Here is an 18743-nt window from a genome sequence, read left to right as displayed (position 1 = left end):
CAGCACTCTATAAAGTCCTTAATCTCCTTATACCATAGATATAGCATAGTCGTCACATGATATGGCGAAGGAAATACCAGCCAAACACCCCTGGCAACGGAGGGAGGCTCTGCAACAAACATTTCAAGAAACGCACCAACCCTTGAAAACATGCTTTGCAGTGTCCACTGCGCTTCATGTACTCGAAGTCCACTAGTACTACACTTTCGCTCGTACAGGATCCAGCAATTCAGGAACATAACACTATCCACCCGCCAGTCAGCTCAACGCCCCACAGATGAGCTATTCAGATATACGTCTGGAAGATGGATCTGCGTCTTGCGCCTGCCGCACAGTTATTGGAGGCTAGCAGACTTCAGCTACAACCAGCATATCTGGCTAGCAGAACGATATCTGCAGTTCAGCCTACCAGCCCTCCAGAAGGTCATTGCAACCGCAACCGGCCGCTCAGCTTCTGATATGGTTTCATTCTCCAAACTCTCAGAAGCCGGATTCAACCGGCTATTCCAAGCGACATTCAGCGATGGAAAGAACGTCATCGCTAGACTTCTATATCCTTCCACAGGTCCCAACCATTATGCAGTTGCCAGAGAAGTTGCCGCGTTGGATTATCTCCGCTTACATGGATTCACCACACCCAAGGTCTATGGGTGGTGTTCAACCAGAGGGAACCCTGTTGGTGCTGAGTATATCATCATGGAGAAACTGGATGGCGCTCCGTTGGGCGATATGTGGTATACGATGACACCGAAACAGCAGCACAGGGTCTGTCATTGGAGTTTCCGGCTTCTGGTAGTATATATTATCGGAACGATGTACTTTCCGGGGAGGGTATTCCCCTGCTAAACCATGGTGGCCGCGAGTTTTGTATCGGTCCAGTCGCGCACTATAGTTGGTGGCATGAGGAGAGAGCGGCACTTGAAATTGACCGGGGGCCTTGCGAGTAGACAATGCAACTTCAGCAAATATGTCGGGCCAGAATTGCTGACCAGTCTTAGGGCTATCCTCCGACGACATCTTCCGCGCAGCCGGGGAACGGGAGTTGAAGTGGGCTACAGCATACGCGAAACCTCGCCTCCCATATGAACGCCTTTACAGAGAGATCTACAATTTCCGTCGAATTTCGCCCGATAGCCACATTCAGAATCTGGACAACTACCTGAACCTAGCACGGTGCCTCGGCTTCCAGTCAGGACGCCCTCTAGAACGACCCGTCATGCGGCACCCCGATCTCCAACCAAACAATATCCTCGTCTCAGAGAGCCATGAAATCGCCGGATTAATGGATTGGAAACATTCTTCTATTCTCCCCCTCGGGCACGCAGCTGGGATACCGAGCCATTTCCAGGACTACCCAGACCCTGACTGGGAAAAACTCCTGGAGCCTCAAATCAACCTTCCAGCTAACTACGACTCTCTCGACCCATCTGAGCAATGTTCAGTACGCCAGACTATGCGAAAACGGCTTGTCCACTTTCTATATGCGGCTTTTACCAAGCGGTTGAACGGAGAGCATTACCACGCGATATTCAACCAGTCTGTTATCTTGCATCAACGACTTTTCAAGACCGCGGACACTCCTTGGGAAGGAGACTCGATTACTTTGCGGGCTGAGATGATTCGTGCCATACAGAGCTGGCAGACTCTAATTACTAAAGACTCGATAAATAACGGCAGCGGGACATGCACTACGCCTCCTTTCCAGTATACGGATACAGTTACCCAGGAAACTCTCCAGCTAGATGCGCAACCGAAAGAAGCTGACGTTGTGATGGAAGAGATGCGAGATGTTTTGGGCGTGGATATATTAGGTTGGGTACCTAATGAGGAATATGAAGCTGCAAAGGAAAAGGATCGTGAGGTTAAGGCTCGAATGCTCGAAGTGGCTAAGACGCCTAGAGATATTACTGCAGCTCAAGACCATTTCCCGTTCGATGACTTTGATGAAAGGTTATGAGGACCCTGTATGATATACGCCAAGCGTATGAACGTTCGACAAGCCTGCAGTTTGCTAGCCACTAAATCCTGGAGGATGAGAATCGATTGTGGCTGCGAGCTAAGCACAGGAGGGCTTGCATAATGCTGTATATGCTTTTCGACTCCTGCCGTGTGTATAGTGGCCCTGTTAAGCGCCTACGTGAAATTTGTGTATGAATCTGATAGAGACATATGATGCCCGACAAAAAGGATATATGGTTCTGCTCCAGAACCAAATTGGTAGCTGGTAAACTGCACCCTCTATCAGCTTACATCGGGGGTTCTGGATGTTTCGTGCCAGTCGGCTATTGTCGAGATCATTGCGGGGCTTGACGATAACAGCAGCAGCAACAGTAGCAGCAACACCACCTCTGGGAATGGAACCAGCGGCAACAGGTGCTCCCGCCTTACAGAGCACGTCAGCGCGCAGCTCCGCGACGACGAATCGACCTGCGGCCAAAGCTCCTGGATATCCCACTTCCTCAACGTGACCGGAGGTTCTCTCCCGCGCCCAGATACCACCAGCACTGGGGACGACGATGAGAGGCTCGGAAACGACGAATGCCGCCCTGTCCTCCCTCGGAGCTACAGCCTGTACAAGGTGGCGGATATGCGCCTGTACTACGTGAATCCGTCGGAGGTGGAGACGAGTTCTACAGCCATGTTTTTAGGGGCCGTGCTGGGTTTGCGCCCATTATGACTGTGCTGTACTCTAGAAATAGTAATGACACGGAGGGAGACGCGGAGCCAGAAGTACAGTTTACTTGCATGAAGACGTTTGAGCGGGATTCGGATGTCCGGCGCGACCCTTTGGGGAGTGGGGCGGCCGTGGGGGCGGGGGTTGCATCATCGGCGCTGGTGCTGCTAATCGGCCTGTTGTCCGTGCTTTACTCTGCGTTCTTCGTTGCTAGACATACTCAGCGGTGCCCATTCATGATTCAGGGTCTCTCGGATGGGCCGGACTAATATGGTTTAACTCGGAGTCATGTTTTGAAGAGCAAGTTAGGGTTCATCAAGAAGCCGGCTTCGGGGGTGCTATAACCAGACTTTGATTTCCATTGACTGGTGCTTTATAAGCTAAATTTTTCTAGCACTTTACGGCTAAAAACAGCTTGTACGTAGCGCTCCATTCATAGAATAAAACCAATGATATCATGTATCACTCAGGGGAGAGGGGACCCAACTCCGAGACAGCGGAGCCAAGCAACGGCTTCTGGGAGGGAATGAAGCATATCTCGGCTACATCCGGCCATCGGGCGCAGGAGCGCTAGACCTATCAGAGTCCCAGTACTTTACGCCATCTTTCCCATATGCGTATTCGTTTTCTCAAGAAATACCTTGGTTGAAGTTAAAGGGCGGCAGGGCCGTGCCGGTGGAGATCCTGATACTTTGAATGTGGAGTAGGGCAGGCTGCAGGTGAGATTTTGGCCCCTCCAACACACTTTCTCAAGTTAAGTTATGAATAATCCGCGGTTTCCGTCGGGGTGGGGGAAAGGCCTATTGGAGAAAGTTATATATCCGCAGGTTCCCATCCATAAACAATCTACAACCTACAACCCATTGACTCACGACGTATCGCAAGATGAGCCGAATTATTCTAGTAACGGGTGCTTCTCGAGGTCACTGCACCATACCCTTCCCCACGAGAGCGTGAGTCACATCTAAACTAACCCCAATCTCCAGGCATCGGCAAGGGCCTCGTGACACACTACCTCGCCCAACCAAACACAACCCTCATCGCGACAGTCCGCGACACGACATCGCCAAAAGCGACAGACCTGGAGTCCCTCCCAAAGGGCGCCAACTCTCGCCTAATCGTCGTCGCACTAAAAGCCGACTCCCCCACCGACGCCGATGAAGCCACGACCCAGCTCCAGACGCAGCACGGCATCACCCACATCGACATCGTCATCGCCTGCGCAGGGATCTGCGACCACTGGGGCCCCATGAGCGAGGTCGCAGACGCAGACGTACTTGTCCACTTTGAAGTGAATGCGTTGGGACCGCTGAGGCTGTTTCGAGCTGTTGCGCCGCTATTGAAGGAGGCTGCTAGGCCGAAATTCGTCTTCATCTCGACGCTCCTCGCGAGCATTGGCGGGATTGGGGCGATGGATACGTTGACGGGGCCGTATGGCATGTCCAAGGCGGCCGGGAATTATATGGTTCGGAAGATTCATGATGAGAATGGGCATTTGGCGACGCTGTGTGTTGATCCTGGGTATGTTCTTCCCCTATTGATCCTCTTCATGGAAGGTACCGAAGGAGCCCAGCTGACAAAAGGTGTTAGGCTTGTCCAAACAGACCTGGGTAATCGAGCGGCTCAGGCTTATGGGCTGGAACGAGCCCCGGTAACCCTTGATGAGAGCGTTAGCGGGATTACAGCACAGGTATGTACTATTACTGATTATAGTATTATCTGCTAGCAGGAAATAGCTAATCCCTTTATAGATTGAGAAACTGGAAAAGTCGACCACATCGGGCTCATTCGTCAATACCCGCGGGGAAATCAATGCTTGGTAGATAATCAGCGGGATCATACCAAGCTTGTTTGTACTATTAGTGATTTATAGATTTAGATTAGGAAAATTCTCCACTCCATAACACTTTCCAATGCCAGCTAAATGTCCTGATCCTGGTAGCCATTTGCCCGAGAGCGTTAAAGGAGAAAGCCAGCCATGTAGATGGTTGTGTCCGGAAAGAAACTGTATATCTAGATAGATATAGCCAGGCTGCATGACATAATCGCCTCTTTTCTTTTGCACCAACCACCAGTAATGAGGTAGGGGCTTGCGATATTAAAAGGCCTCAGTTAGGTAGACGGTTGGGAATGGGAAAGGGAGGAGACATCAATCACCTTCCAAGAGCAAGCCGTTATCTTCCAATCAATGGTATTTACTATTCATTACGGCTCTTAATACAAACCTACCAATTGCTATCATTGACTTTGGTACGAGCCCTAACAAGCTGCAAACCCATCTGTTGGCCCGGGCCCGAAGTCAACAAGCACACTTTGATATCTAGAGAGGGAAAAAAGTGCGCAATATAGGAAGATACATAACTTTTCCAAAATTCAGGAAAAGTGCCCTGCCATCTAATCAAGTATATTTCCAGGACCCAGCCCATCAGTCCCAAGGTACTCCATCCAATCCAACCGATAGTACACAGTCGGCCCCCTTTCAAGGCGAAACGGGACCACGTGCGGTAGCGGCCTGGACAAATACACTCCACATGCCCCATAGACCACAAAATGGGGGACCCTGATCTCAGCCATCATTTCGAGGTATGGCAGCATATCAGCGCCATTATCGACGCTCCAGAACTGCACGACCAAACTCTGCAGCCCGCGCATACCGGCGAGGATGTTGCACGCTCGGCGCCAGCGCGATATGTCGTCCTGGTATAGCGTATTGGTGACGTTTGTAGTGCCAGAAGAATGGATAGCCATGTCCACCCGAAGGGATCGGATAGTAAGGAGTCGCGAGAGGGCGACCTTCTCCTGTAGTTTAATGATCAGGAGGTGGGCGAGGTAGCCGACAAATAAGGTATTTGATTCGTAGAGTACAGGTATAGACTCGGTGTATCTGGATGTTGTTGGCATAGTTAGTGCGCGGCACTGCAAGTACCTGTATACCTCCTAGATGAAATATTAGGTGGAGGAAACATACACCCTGCGACAACACGCAAGCAACCCAAAGACACTCCAAGCAAGACTATCCCTTTGTCGCCGCTCAAACGCCTTTCTTTGTTCAATAGGAAGCGTCGGGTGTGTTCTATGCAGCATCGGCTTATCAACGCGCTTACTGCACAGCTCACCATTTGCCACTCGATGTTCAAGGATGAGTGGAACATGGAAACTGAGAATCTCCCGGTAGATCATCATCCTGAGCTCGGGGGGCAGCTTGAATAATAGCCATTGGCTTTGGTCATGGGTGTATCCATGTCTTTTTTGGGTGGCGTAGTCGGATGCTACAGGTGCGTCCTGGTCGCGGCCCGGCTCGGTGTCGTCTAGCGGAGGCGTGATGGGACGACGGAGCGGCTTTTGATAAACCTTGGGTTTCCATCCGGTGTATTTCCGCCAGACTTTGCGGGCGCCTCGCTCCGCTAGGGCGATAGGGGAACTTATGCCACAGACCTTGGGAGCACTGGGCCACAGCTCATCGCCAAGGAACATGTGAACGTAGACAGGCAGGGTTCGTTACTGGTCGTCGTTATATTAACGAGGCTGAGCGGCATTTGCCGAGAGGAATGTGATTATACGATACCATGTTGGGCTGAGGAGCACAGCCACATTCAGGCCTCGAGAGTCGACTACTAGTCTCGGCTACTCCGTACGTCATGCGATATTGTCCCGAGCATCAATTGAGAAGAGTGCCATCCTGAAAGCCTGCAGACCATTCCGTCTGTGAGAAACACGCGCGCTTCGGGCTCATTCCCACAGTCGTGAGAGTCGCGGAGTCGAAACAACACCAACGGGGCCCAGCAACAGGGTAGACCCAGACTCATTACCAGAAAGGCAGAGCGATCTGTGTTAGAAGGCCTTCCATGCCGCCCTCATAGCCTTGGGAGACCGTGTCATGTGGGATCAGAATCTAGCCCTAAGTCGCTCCAAAGTGCACACCTAATCAAGCTTTTAGGATTCCACTGCAGTCCAGCACCATGGCCATATTGCCCTGCTTCACATTCATTGCTCCAGATGAGTTCAGGCTGTCTTGCTCCTTTAATTTAGTATGTTAAACCCATGAGTGGCTCTTACCACATGTCACACCACGAGTTCAACCAGGAACGCGCGAGGGAGAAGCACTTTCCTAGTACGAAACAGGAAGAATCAGGCGCTACCTAGGCAACGGAGTCGGTTGTTCCTTCCTGGTTCTAGCAAGGTAGGGGACTTTGAGGGAAGGCGCAACCCAGGAAGCCGAATATGCACTTTCCTATTACAGAACAGGAAGGAGCGATTGGCACCTAGGCAACAGTGACAGTCGCTCCTTCCTTTTAGAATCTCCTGTCAATGGAGGCAAGCAATCAAGTAAGCCGTCATTGTGTGGCCCCAGCTCCCCGTTTAAGAGCGCCCGTCACTAGTTGACTTGCTTGTTTGATCCTGTCCAAGATGTGCAGCGGGGTTCTTATGGAGAGGACGTTGTGGCGGATGAGCATGGGCAGGGTGCTATAGGGGATCAGTAGTGATAGAAGTAGACTTTTCGCAGCAAGATGGTCCTCATTCTGCGCACATGTACTCCGGGTGCTGCATGCTTGGTATCGGAAAATTATCTGATATAGTTGAGTCTCGGGCTTGGTCTTCAAAATGGACGCAGTTCGAAGGGGCCCCGGGAAATCAGAAGATCGAACCAGTATCTTGGTCCAAAAATCTTACACAGTATACGTCGCTGCTATTATAGGGTTGATACGTGCGGACCCCGGCCTGAGAACGACAACTTGGAGTCTTCCCCGTTGAATGTTTGTCACTAAGCCCTAATTGAGCATATACACCGTCTATCTCACAGGACAAGAGCACAGGCACAGCAAAAACTCACCACGGTAGCCATCCATGGCAAGCCACACCGGACTTGAGACTCTCTTCGCCTCTCTCTATCCGCTCCACTATACCCATACTAAGAGACCAAGGCCTCCTGCAACTGTCACCATCGAAGATGCAACCACTCCCGTATTAATAGTCCCCAGCATGGCATCCAAAACTAACGCTCCATCTCAAACCTTTCGGTATACGCAAGTCCTGACTTAGTGGACAAGATAAGCAAATTCACTGGCTATTCTCGTGCTTATGATACAGGTTATGGATAGTTTATCCAGCCATCACCACGTCACCGGCAACTCCACAATCCCAACATCCTTATGCGGCGCAGACCACTCGATCTCGTCAAAGGAGATAGCGAGCTTCAGATTCGGAAGTCTCTGGAAGAGGACGGCTATGACACAGTACAGAATTAGCAAAACTTGCACTCGCCACCTTTCATCCTCCAGTCTCCGCTGCCAGAAAAGTGCTTGGAAGTGTATACTGATACGTAGAGGATAGGTATAATGAACTCACCAAAAACAGCCTCCAACTGTGCCCGCGCAAGCGCCTCAGCGACACACCGATGATCCCCATACCCGTAAGCAAGATTCTTCTCCGAGTCGGTCTTGCGGTGCAGGTTGAAGGTGTCTGGGTCCGGGAAGACATCTGCGTCGCGGTTCGCGGATTGATTTGAGGCGATTATGCCTTCGCCGGCTTTTATAGACTATCCGAGCGAGTTAATTGAGTAATCTGGCTATCTCAAGGGTAGGATGGTGGCATTGTTCAGGTTAGGGTTGGAATGTAGTGAATTAGGGCAACGAACCTGCCCGCCAATAACAACATCAACCTTCGCAACACGACGAGTCGCGAGTGCCGAGGCCGTATAGTACCGACAGAGCTCCTCGACGAAAGCCGGTGCGAGTCCCGGGTCAGCTTTGAGGTCGGCGAGCTGCTCTGGGTACTGGAGGAGGGTGACGACGCCGAGGTTGATCATGTTGACCATGGTGGCATTTCCGGCGACGAGGAGGAGGAAGGCGATTTGCACGACGTCCAGGCGTTCGAGGTTGCCCTTGTTTAGCTGCGATGTTGTGTTAGAAATGAACTTGGATGCTTTTGGATTAGGGCAAGGGTGGTGCGTACCTGCTCGGAAATTAGGGTGCTGATGAGGTCGTCTTTGAGGTCTGTAGCGCGCTTGTCGACGAGCTCGTCAAGGTACTTCAACAGGTCCCTGGCATGTTTATCAGCTTGCATGCTGAAGGAATAGTGGATACGCCACGAACCGATTCGCGTCCTGCGCCGCTGCCGCAGTTGAGCTACCGTTACTGCGAACGGCATTCGTCTTGGTCAGATACTCGATGTCTTCAATGGGGATTCCGAGGATATGATAGATGACCTAACAGCTCTGGCTTTAGCTCGACTCCTTTAAACTCGTCTATGAGGCAAAAGAGTTAGGGCATGACATGACCTACCAGAGAAGGGATCGGTAGAGAGAAGTGCTCAACGAGGTCAATCGGCTTGTCACCCCCTTTCGCAATCATCTTCTCGAGGACCGAGTTTATCGTCTCGTTGATCAGTGGCTTTAGGCCGTTGATGTGCTCTTGCGTGAAGAATTTGGCGACCATGTTCCTATCGCGAAATCAGCACGTTATCTCTTGGAATATACAAGATACAAAAGCGATTGAGTACTTACCTCTGCCGCATATGATCCGGCGCATCCATATCGACAAACGTGGGCCGATTCTTCGCGGCCGCTTTACCTCCGGCGCTCATCTCGGGGTATCCAGGGCGTTGGCGTTGCTACGAGACAAAAGCATAAGACACAATCGCATTCCAGAATATATATACCCTTATTCAGTGAAGGCAAGATAAGCAAGACTCACCTTTGACAACCTCTCATCAGTCAAAACCTTGCACACATCCTCATGCTTAACAACAAGCCACGGCTCGCTACCATCCCAGAGCTTGACGCGGCTGAAGGGGCAGGATGCGCGAAGCTCCGCGAATTCAGCGGGTGGCTCGCCGGCTCTAGCGCGAGCAAAGGGGAAAGAGGGAGGATTCGTGCTGGAACTGGCCATTGCTCTTGCGAATTGGGCTTGGGGTTTTGCGGCGGTTGTTAGGGTTCTGGCGGCGGCGACGAGGTTGCTGCGGGCGAGGAGGGCTGGATTCATGTGTGCTTTGTAGAACTTTGGGATATGAAGATAAACAGAATAATCAAGCCATTGATTCGTTTACTTTCTTCTGGATTTATACATTCCGTCCCCTCCTCATATATCGTATATTGTATGATAGCCTATCCGGCTAGCTAATATACCCCAGTATGGCATGATCCTTGCATTACAGTGTCTCACATAATCGTACAGCCCGCACCTGATATAATCACTATTTTCTGCAGCATATTACGTTTTGACAGGTCGATCCAACCAATCGCTGGAGGTGCATATGATAGTTCTTCACGCTATCCCGTGCATGAGGCTGAAACTGACAGCTTTCTCCACGGAGACGGGAGACGGCGGGGTATGGTGGTATGTATGATGATATGATTATTTGGAATCTTTATGTAACGAGCTTCGGTGGATCGCGGAATGGGTTTGGAGTTGGTGGTTTTATAGGCTATAGCTTTTTTTTTTCTCTCTTTTTGATATATTACTTTGAGCACGGGCGTGCTCTTCATGTATCATTCGTTGATGCGAGCTAAACAATATACACGGCTAACCCAACAAGCTTCATCTCCAGCTCTCACAGGTATTGAAACCACGCGCTTGAGTAGGGTAGGTACTAGCAGGATAGCACGGTTCAGAAAGAAGGTTGTCCTCTTTTACCCCGTCAGTATATTGGATCCATCCTCTACAGAAGAGGAAAGGGCACTTGTGCTAAGAATAGCTGGTCAAACATGCAAGAAGGGACACATGTTACACGAATTAATGACCTTGCCTTTTTGATTGAAAGCCCTTCGTTGTGGGCCTTTTGCGTCCAAACGTTGGAAAATACGATGGTGAGATTTATACTATTCTAGCAACTAGTAGTCCATCATTTCTTTCTAGGTACATACCTCGGTATGGTATTCGGAAACGACGGTCAGCAGACAGGTTTAAATGTGTGACCCTATAAACATCAAGGTAAGCTTATTGTTGCTGGTTCAAACCGTAAAGGCATGCGCTTATGCAAGCTAAAAATAAACCAAGCATAGATATAATCCGCCGAGCTGTAGACTGGATCCATGCCCTAGGCGACTCCGGAGTCGAGCGGCAATCATACTCGAAATCAAGAATCAAGATAAAGAATAGGGCTCGATTATCGGAGCAAGTCTGGCAATGATCGGTGGTCAACTGGCTTTGATTAGCTTGAGTATGAATCTATTTCTTTCATTGTCTGCGGGGGCCTCGCAGCTTGTACGACGTCACTACTTTAGTATACAAACTTACTTCAACTTGGATAACTACCGAGGGTCATCCCCTTTTCTTCTTTCTTTCTTTCTTTTTTCTTTCTTGCTTACTGGCCTCTTTTGTCTCTGCCCTCGACTCTTATATTCTGAGCCCTAGTCCTTGCAATCCACCACCATGTCATCTCCATCCCAAACTCCCAGATTTCAAATAATAGAACACACCATCCCCTGCCCATCCATTCGCGAATACCACCGCGCAGTGAGACCAAATACTCCTCCTTCAGCCTTGCGCCTCGCAGTCAAGCAATATATCCCGCTACGCGAAGATCCCACCCCGGGCCCCGACGACGTGACGATAATCGCTGGGCATGCGAATGGGATACCAAAGGTAGCTAGCCCTGTTCATGACTTGCAATCCTTCGTGGTTATACTCTTAGTCTCGGTAACTAAACATGATTTCTGCTTCCGGCGATAGGAGTGCTACGAGCCTCTCTTCGAAGAACTTCTTTCTTCGTCTTTTACGAAATTCAACATCAAGGCGATCTGGTTCGCGGACTGTGCGCACCAGGGCGCGAGTGGGGTGTTGAATGAGCGTGTTCTCGGGGATGACCGTGAGTGAAACAAATGCCTAGCGAGCCCTAGTTCCTTTCCTACCTACACTTTCCTACCTACCTACTCAATTGGGGTCAGAGAATCGCATCGCATGGATGGGTATGTGTTGACCACGACTTTCTCGCTCACAGCAAGCTGGTTCGACCACTCACGCGACCTCCTGCTCATGGTCAACCACTTCCGCGAGCAGATCCAGCCTCCCATCGTGGGGATCGCACATAGTTTCAGCTGTGCGCAGTTGTACGTATCTACCCAACATTTATCCAAACACCCCCATACGAATACCAATAGGATAAACCCCGCCTCAACCTGATTCCAGTGTCCACCCACACTAACTCTCAGAATACCAGCATCCACCTAAGCATCTCCCACCCACGCCTCTTCCAAACGCTCATCCTCCTCGAACCAACAGTCCAATCCGAGCCCCCCGAGCAACCAGGCGGCCGGAATCCCGCGCTCTGGGCGAGTACGCGTCGCGACCGCTGGGCATCGAGACGGGATGCAGAGGTCTATATTCGCGGACATCCGTTTTGGCGGAGGTGGGATGCGAGGTGTGTCGATAGGTATGTGAGGTTTGGATTGCGGGCGGTGGATACGGGGGGTTTGGATGGAGATGGGGATGGCGCTGGAGCTGTAACGCTCAGGACGAACAAGGCGCAAGAGGCGTGGACGTTTCTCAGGTTTAACGGGGCGGTTCCTTCGCCTTGTCCTTCTTGCGGACAGGTCGGTACAGACAGCGGCACGACGGATGCCGATCAGCATATCGATCCCAAAGCTGACTTCCACGCCTCAGCCCCATGGTTGGTCCTCGCGTTCGAACTCCTCCCCTACATCCGACCCACAGTCCTCTACATCTTTGGCTCAAAAAGCCAGACCAACGTACCCGCGCGCCGAGCCGAGAAACTGCAACGCACGGGAGTAGGGCATGGTGGGAGCGGCGGTGTAGCGGCCGGACCGAATGTCGTGAGGGCGGAGGTCCTCGAGGGCGCGTCGCATATGGTGCCGCTGGAACGGGTCGCTGAGACGGCGGGGGTTGTGGCGGGGTGGGTGGGGGAGCAGGTGGAGGGTTTTAGGGCTGAGAGGGGGTTTTGGGACGGGTTTGATGGTGAGGCTAAGTCAAGGGAGAGCGGGCAGGGGGGTGTGCTGGGGTTGTCGGAGAAGTGGATCAAGGATGTTAAAGAGCCGCTTGGGAGTGTGGCCAAGGCGAAGCTGTAGGGTAGGGTGAGAAAGGGTCTTGTCAAGAAGAGTGTGGTTAGGGCCAAGCGAGAGGTATATATTGACCAGCAGGACTGGTAAAGCAATATACACTTATCATAACTTCTTGCTTTACTTGGTCAATGCGGTTTAGAGTGAATTAGGGCTAATATATATCACTGGTATATAGCGCTCACTGATAACCATGGATATGCCAACCCAGGCATGCTACATTGCATTTTGAATATATAATATAGCAATCTTTAGAAGCAAGCATACTAATCAATCATAATTCATTACTGGTTACTTTACCAGTCCATGCACGTCTATATACCATACCTGAAACTTTTGAACCCTTTTTAAGAAAGAAAACCAAACAAAGGCTCATCAAATCATGCTGCAATTGTTGGTATCATATCCCTCCTCTTCCGAGCCAACACACCCTTCCAACCTCCCAACCCCAGGCCAGCCCTAGCACGTAGCTAACAAACAGAGAAGAAGAAACGAGAAAAAAAATCTAATTCTCCAACTCCTCCAACGCACGCGCCTTGCGCGGGAACACACGCTTGTACAAACTGATACCCACAGAGTCCTGGGGATTGAGCTTGGCGTCGAACGTCGCCTTGAAGTACCCGTGCGTACCCAGACTCTCCTTGATGTATCCGCTTCGTCCGCGCCTCGTCCAGAGCTGCAGCGCCTTGAACCAGTTGACGTCCTCCAGGTTGAAGAACATGTAGCGCACCGTAACGACACGCTTGTGAATCTTGTAAGGGTGGCCGGTAATGATAGCGCGCTTCGCAACGACACGAGTTGGGTCGGGGGCCACGACTGTGCCTGTGCCGATGAGCTCGAGGTTATCCGTTGTAAAGTCCGCGGCGGTTGTAGGTGCGGTTGGCTCTGCGTCTGCCGAGTCGAGGACCTCCGGGTCGTCAGATTCGGGCTTCTTCGCCTTGAAGACGAGGACGGGGACGGAGCCCCATGTTTGCGGGCCGATCCAGGTGGCGATTGCGCTGCGGCCGGGGTGCAGGAAGCGGTCGTATTTGTGGACGTTGTTCGGGGTGTTGTCGGCGGAAGAGAAGACGGGGTTGACGACCAGGCGGCGCGGGCCGTACTGCACGATGAGCTCTTCCTTGGCTTTGAGGGGTGCTTCGGCCGTGGCGTTGAGGTGCATGTTGATGTTGACGACGGTGTGCTTGTGTTCGTGGCGGAGGAGGGAGAAGAGGGAGATGGGTTGGGGGCGGTTGCGGAGGGAGGCGGGGACTGCGCGGAGGTGGACGTCGACTCGTGTGCCGGGGTTAACGCCGCCAACGAGGGCTTCGCGGAGGATGCGGTTCTTGGAGCCCTTGTAGTCGCCGAACTGCAGGAGGCGGCGCCAGTCCTCGGGTTCGTGAGCCCGGTCCGCGGACGTGTTCCAGGGGCTGGTCTTGAGGCTCTTCATGCCTCTGTATCTGGCTAGTCGCTCACGGGCGAGGACGTTCGGGTGGAGTTCGATCTCGTCGGGGAACTCGAGGTCGTCTTCGGCTTCAGTTCGTTTGCTGGCTCTGTACGCTTCGAGCTGTGCGGCCTCTTCCTCTGGTGATGGGTCAAGGAACATTTCTGACTGTGGGTATTCGGAAGGCCCGCCTTCGGTCATGGCATCGTGGTTGTCTGGGAAGACGCCATCTTCAGGCGCACCTGAGATGTCCATCTCCATGTCTTGATCCTCGTCATCGTCAATGTCAGAGCCAGAGTCTGATACATCGTCCAGGAACCAGTGAGATTGGTATTCGGAGGTACCCTTGGGTAGCTTCTTTGGTTTCGAGGGGATATGGTCGTCATCGTCGGAGAAATAGTGGTGGTCATCGAGGAGGACACCCTTTTGTTCCGTGTCTGCCATGGACTCGACGTCGTCCTCCATCTCGATCTCCTCCGGCGCAACAGCAGCCAAATCATCACGGTCCGCAGAGGGGGTGTCTAGAATCTGGGTAGCCTCGCTTTCATCAACGTTCATCGCATCGTCACGCTTGGGTCGGCCGGTAGCCAGCGGCGCAGCCGTGATGGCATCGATCTGGAAATCACCCCAGCCTGGGACGTGGACCAGACGGTCCGCCTTCAGGCCCCGTCCACGCACGACACCAGTCAACACGACGTCGTCCACCTCACTCGACATACTCTCCGGCCACTTGATATCCTCGATCAGCATCCAGCTGCGCTCATCACGCCAGCGAATTCCCTTGGGTGTTGCGGTGCAGAGAGATCGGATAGCATTCGAGCATTCTTGTCGCGAGTCGACGGAGAGGACTTTATCGACGGACGGGAAGAAGTGGTTCAGGAACGATTTGAGCGAGCTGGCGACTTGCGGGCGCTTCTTGGGAGGGTTGACCGTATCGAGGCCCTAGCGAGTGCGAAATTAGCCGTGATCCAGCAGCGGACGCTTCACACTGTCAAACATACCTGTACCATACCGATCACATTCGAGATACCCTGTCCCTCAATTGACCTTAGCAGCAACTCCCCCTGCTCCTCCACCTCAACCTCTGCCGAAACCGCAATGATCACAAAGTCCGCCATCCGACACGCATCCAGCGCACTCATTAGATCATACTTGGCCGGGATATACTGCAGGTTCTGACGAAATCGATCAACACGCACGCGGGAAATCGTATCGAGAGGACCATCGCTAGAGGCATCGACACTCTCATTCAGCGCCCGAACAATCGCCGCGGTGTCAATGTCGACGGAGAGCGGGACGATAGCGACGTGGCGGGGCGCTCCACTCGAGCCGGAGAAGATGCTGGTCGCCTGGGCGCGCTCCTGCTGCTTGTTCTGCTGCTTCTGGCGAGCCTGGTTTCTGCGATCGAGTTTCGACATGAGTTGTTGGTGAGGGGTCTTGCGAGTACCCCGCTCGGCTCTTTCGACCTTGCCTGCAAAGAAAGTCAGATTTTGTCCTCGGCGGAAAGATATCAAGATCTTGCGGTTCTTGTCGCACCTTTGGCCTTGTCTTTCAGAGCCCGCTTGGTCGCATGGCCGGTCTTAAAGGACTTGTGCGAAACCTTGGTGGTGGAACGGTGGTGATGCTGTCCCGTCGAAATGGGCGCCATGTTGGCACCGCCGGAGCCCTTGAAGCGAAACGGAAGAGATGCCAGGGTGTCTATTTCGGTCGGAGTCTGAAAATAAAAGAAACGACACAAAAAAATCACTATCTATCAAGGTTCTCAGCGCAAGAGTGAATATAGATCAGAAGATGATAGTTGAAAAAAATAGGCGGTGGAGGAAAAAAACAAGCGAGTGCCGGAAATGGCGGTCTTGGCACGTTTTCTGTCTGCAGAATAAAAATTATTTTCTCCGTCGACGTCGAACTCGGTGGACAGAGCTGTGTGTCAGGATTAATTCTACGATTTGAACTTCGCTCGAACTCGTCTCGATCTGCTTTGGTTTTCCGATATCTGGACAACTTCCATCTCCAGCCGACACGATGGCAGCGCCAACAAAGGCCGTTGCGCCAACCAAGCAGCTCCAACCCCAGACCAAAGACAGCAAACGAGTCATCGAAGCACAAAAGAAATACGGCCGCGGCCGCGCCATCCGAACCCACAGCATCCGCGACAAGAAACTGCGCCGGAACCTGCAAGCCGTCGAAGAGAAATACAAGGCCGCCGCGCTCCAAGCCAAAGATGCCGAGATCCTGCACGAGCATGAGGCCGGGTTCATTGAGCCCGAGGGCGAGATGGAGCGGACGTACCGCGTGCGCCAGGACGATATCACAGCGAGTGTGGGCATTGAGACGGCGAAGAAGAAGTTCGAGTTGAAGTTGGAGGATTTCGGGCCGTATCGCATGGATTACACACGGAATGGTCGAGAGCTGTTGTTGGCGGGGAGGAAAGGGCATGTTGCGACCATGGATTGGCGGAATGGGAAGCTCGGGTGTGAGTTGCATTTGAGGGAGACGGTACGGGATGCGCGGTGGCTGCACAATAATCAGTACTTTGCTGTCGCTCAGAAGAAGTCGGTGTATATCTACGATAGCAAGGGTGTTGAGCTGCACTGTCTGGACCGGATAGTCGAGCCCTGCTTTCTTGATTTCCTTCCCTATCATTTTCTCCTCGCTTCTGCTGTGAGTACAACCACCCCCAAGGGCGCAAAACATACACTAATCAATGTATAGCAAATGAGCGGCCACCTCAAATACACCGACACATCAACGGGCCAACTTGTCGCCGAATTCCCCACTAAAGTCGGCGCCCCGACATCCCTCGCCCAAAACCCCTGGAACGCCATCATGCACGTCGGCCACCAAGACGGCACCGTCACCCTCTGGTCCCCAAACACCGAAACCCCACTCGTCAAAGCCCTCGTTCACCGCGGCCCAGTCCGCTCCATGGCCATCGACCGCCAGGGCCGCTACATGGTCTCAACAGGTCAAGACCTCAAAATGGCCGTCTGGGACATCCGCATGTACCGCGAAGTCCATTCCTACGCCTGCCGCCAACCCGGCTCCTCCGTGGCCATCAGTGACCGCGGCCTCACGGCCGTCGGCTGGGGCACACAGACCAGCATCTGGCGCGGCCTCTTTGACGCCGCGGCCGCGAACGAAGAGAAGGTGAAGCAGCCCTACATGACCTGGGGCGGTGATGGCCAGCGCGTCGAAAACATGCGCTGGTGTCCCTTTGAGGATATCCTGGGTATCGCGCACGACAAGGGCTTCGCGAGCATCATCGTCCCCGGCGCAGGTGAACCCAACTTTGACGCCCTCGAGGTGAACCCGTACGAGAACCCGAAGCAGCGCCAGGAGGCCGAAGTCCGCGGCCTCATGCACAAGCTGCAGCCCGGTATGATCTCGCTGGATCCCGATTTTATCGGCAAGGTCAATACGATCAGCGACAAGAAGATCCGCGAGCAGCGAAACCCGGACCACAAGCCCGAGGATACGATGGAGAAGCTCAAGAATCGGGGCCGTGGTCGGAACAGTGCGCTGCGGAAGTATCTGCGGAAGAAGGGCAGGAAGAATGTCATCGACGAGAAGCTGCTCAAGGCGCAGGCGCTGCACAAGGAGCGCTCGGCACGTGCAAAGGACAGACTCAATGCCGAAAAGGAAGGGCTGGGGCCGGCTTTGGCTCGGTTTGCGAAGAAGGATCTATGATTTTCTATCCTTCTTGGCTGCTCCTTGTATTCTTGTTTTTGACATTTTATACACTCCTCCCTTCCTTGGGCGACGAATCTGGATGGAGTATAGATACCCAGGTTTGTAGAGCGAGTATCTCTACCAGCCTACCATGTCATGATATGCATTTCAAAGGCGTTGTTCGGTTGGCTCAGTGGCTAAGCAAAAAGTGATAGCAGGTTTGAATATGGAATATGTAAATTAAGTGGATGAAATGCAAAGAATAATAATCTTGAGATGGTTCTTGACACGGCATAAGAATTGTTTCCGGCGTAAGAGCAAATCCCAACGCCGAGCAAGCAGATCGCCAATGACGAAAATCATGGATATCAAAGAGCAAAGAAATAGCCAACAACTTGGAAACATCAACAGCATTGAAGACAACAACATCTGCAGCGCTTATCGGGAATCAGGCTCAACGAAAGGATATCAACTTCCATGAGATGGAGCGGTAAAGATCACCAAACGTCGACTCCAGAAGAAAATGGCAGATCGAGCGAGATCCGGCCACATGCAAGAACGATGAACGCGATAGAATACATAAAGGCTATGGTCAACCAGTGCTCGAGAGCGTAGACCTCGATGCGAGGTTGCGCAACGCAGTGCACTACCGCATAATGCAGTATCAGCGGCCGGTCCTGACCATGTCTTTCATGGGCAGAAACACTCCCATCAAGAGTAAAAACACTTCCGTCCAATAATTTCGGAGAACAGAAAGCAAAGACAACTCCCCATACAGTGCAAACTGATATCAAATGACCCCAAACGTACGCCAGGCCCAACCTCTTTGAACTGGCTTGTAATTCAAGCAAAAAGTGATAATCAAAAAAGAAGAGAAAAAACACTTGTGAGGATCAAGAAGCAGTGCCTTTCTGCCTCTTTCCTCCTACTCGAGGGCTAGCCTTTACTTTGGCAGGCCCCGGGGCGAC

General features: G+C 52.3%; 8 protein-coding genes across 8 annotated transcripts in view; 4 read left to right on the top strand and 4 right to left on the bottom strand.

Annotated features, from left to right (window-relative positions):
• Positions 1-150: 150 nt before the first annotated feature.
• BJX68DRAFT_254804 (kinase-like domain-containing protein) lies at positions 151-1957 on the top strand (the record flags this gene model as incomplete). Its single annotated transcript, XM_071042935.1, has 4 exons — positions 151-315; positions 370-734; positions 797-939; positions 999-1957. 4 exons carry the CDS (start codon positions 151-153, stop codon positions 1955-1957), a joined length of 1632 nt encoding a protein of 543 aa, XP_070900108.1.
• A 1572-nt stretch (positions 1958-3529) lies between these two features.
• Positions 3530-4712, top strand: BJX68DRAFT_235931 (SDR family oxidoreductase). The gene is made up of 4 exons (XM_071039941.1): positions 3530-3596; positions 3661-4195; positions 4265-4364; positions 4426-4712. Exons 1-4 carry the CDS (start codon positions 3560-3562, stop codon positions 4495-4497), a joined length of 744 nt encoding a protein of 247 aa, XP_070900107.1. The 5' UTR covers positions 3530-3559; the 3' UTR covers positions 4498-4712.
• A 356-nt stretch (positions 4713-5068) lies between these two features.
• Positions 5069-6148, bottom strand: BJX68DRAFT_266093 (uncharacterized protein; the record flags this gene model as incomplete). The annotated part of the gene is made up of 2 exons (XM_071045401.1): positions 5069-5558; positions 5643-6148. 2 exons carry the CDS (start codon positions 6146-6148, stop codon positions 5069-5071), a joined length of 996 nt encoding a protein of 331 aa, XP_070900106.1.
• Positions 6149-7672: 1524 nt separating this feature from the next.
• Positions 7673-9746, bottom strand: BJX68DRAFT_235929 (cytochrome P450). Its single transcript, XM_071039939.1, has 8 exons — positions 9367-9746; positions 9177-9283; positions 8956-9112; positions 8767-8879; positions 8627-8714; positions 8310-8564; positions 8021-8210; positions 7673-7898 (listed from the first exon to the last, which is right to left on the bottom strand). Exons 1-8 carry the CDS (start codon positions 9652-9654, stop codon positions 7786-7788), a joined length of 1311 nt encoding a protein of 436 aa, XP_070900105.1. The 5' UTR covers positions 9655-9746; the 3' UTR covers positions 7673-7785.
• A 1297-nt stretch (positions 9747-11043) lies between these two features.
• On the top strand, positions 11044-12695 carry BJX68DRAFT_266091 (uncharacterized protein; the record flags this gene model as incomplete). The annotated part of the gene is made up of 4 exons (XM_071045400.1): positions 11044-11256; positions 11344-11479; positions 11612-11720; positions 11831-12695. 4 exons carry the CDS (start codon positions 11044-11046, stop codon positions 12693-12695), a joined length of 1323 nt encoding a protein of 440 aa, XP_070900104.1.
• Positions 12696-12948: 253 nt separating this feature from the next.
• Positions 12949-15894, bottom strand: BJX68DRAFT_69112 (small subunit rRNA maturation protein TSR1). Its single transcript, XM_071049611.1, has 3 exons — positions 15643-15894; positions 15108-15577; positions 12949-15048 (listed from the first exon to the last, which is right to left on the bottom strand). Exons 1-3 carry the CDS (start codon positions 15752-15754, stop codon positions 13192-13194), a joined length of 2439 nt encoding a protein of 812 aa, XP_070900103.1. The 5' UTR covers positions 15755-15894; the 3' UTR covers positions 12949-13191.
• Positions 15895-16006: 112 nt separating this feature from the next.
• On the top strand, positions 16007-18037 carry BJX68DRAFT_235922 (WDR46/Utp7 family protein). The gene is made up of 2 exons (XM_071039938.1): positions 16007-16767; positions 16819-18037. Exons 1-2 carry the CDS (start codon positions 16129-16131, stop codon positions 17791-17793), a joined length of 1614 nt encoding a protein of 537 aa, XP_070900102.1. The 5' UTR covers positions 16007-16128; the 3' UTR covers positions 17794-18037.
• A 431-nt stretch (positions 18038-18468) lies between these two features.
• BJX68DRAFT_69061 (LIM domain-binding protein) overlaps positions 18469-18743 on the bottom strand; it is a 3102-nt gene continuing 2827 nt past the window's right edge. The window contains exon 6 of the mRNA XM_071049610.1: positions 18469-18658. The gene's annotated coding sequence lies outside the window, so the exon portion shown is untranslated. The remainder of the gene's footprint in view (positions 18659-18743) is intronic.

Source organism: Aspergillus pseudodeflectus (assembly GCF_044049435.1).
Source record: "Aspergillus pseudodeflectus strain CBS 756.74 chromosome Unknown BJX68scaffold_17, whole genome shotgun sequence".
Lineage (NCBI taxonomy): Eukaryota > Fungi > Ascomycota > Eurotiomycetes > Eurotiales > Aspergillaceae > Aspergillus > Aspergillus pseudodeflectus.
The sequence above is the reverse complement of the archived record's forward strand: the minus strand, read 5'-3'. Positions and strand labels throughout refer to the sequence as shown.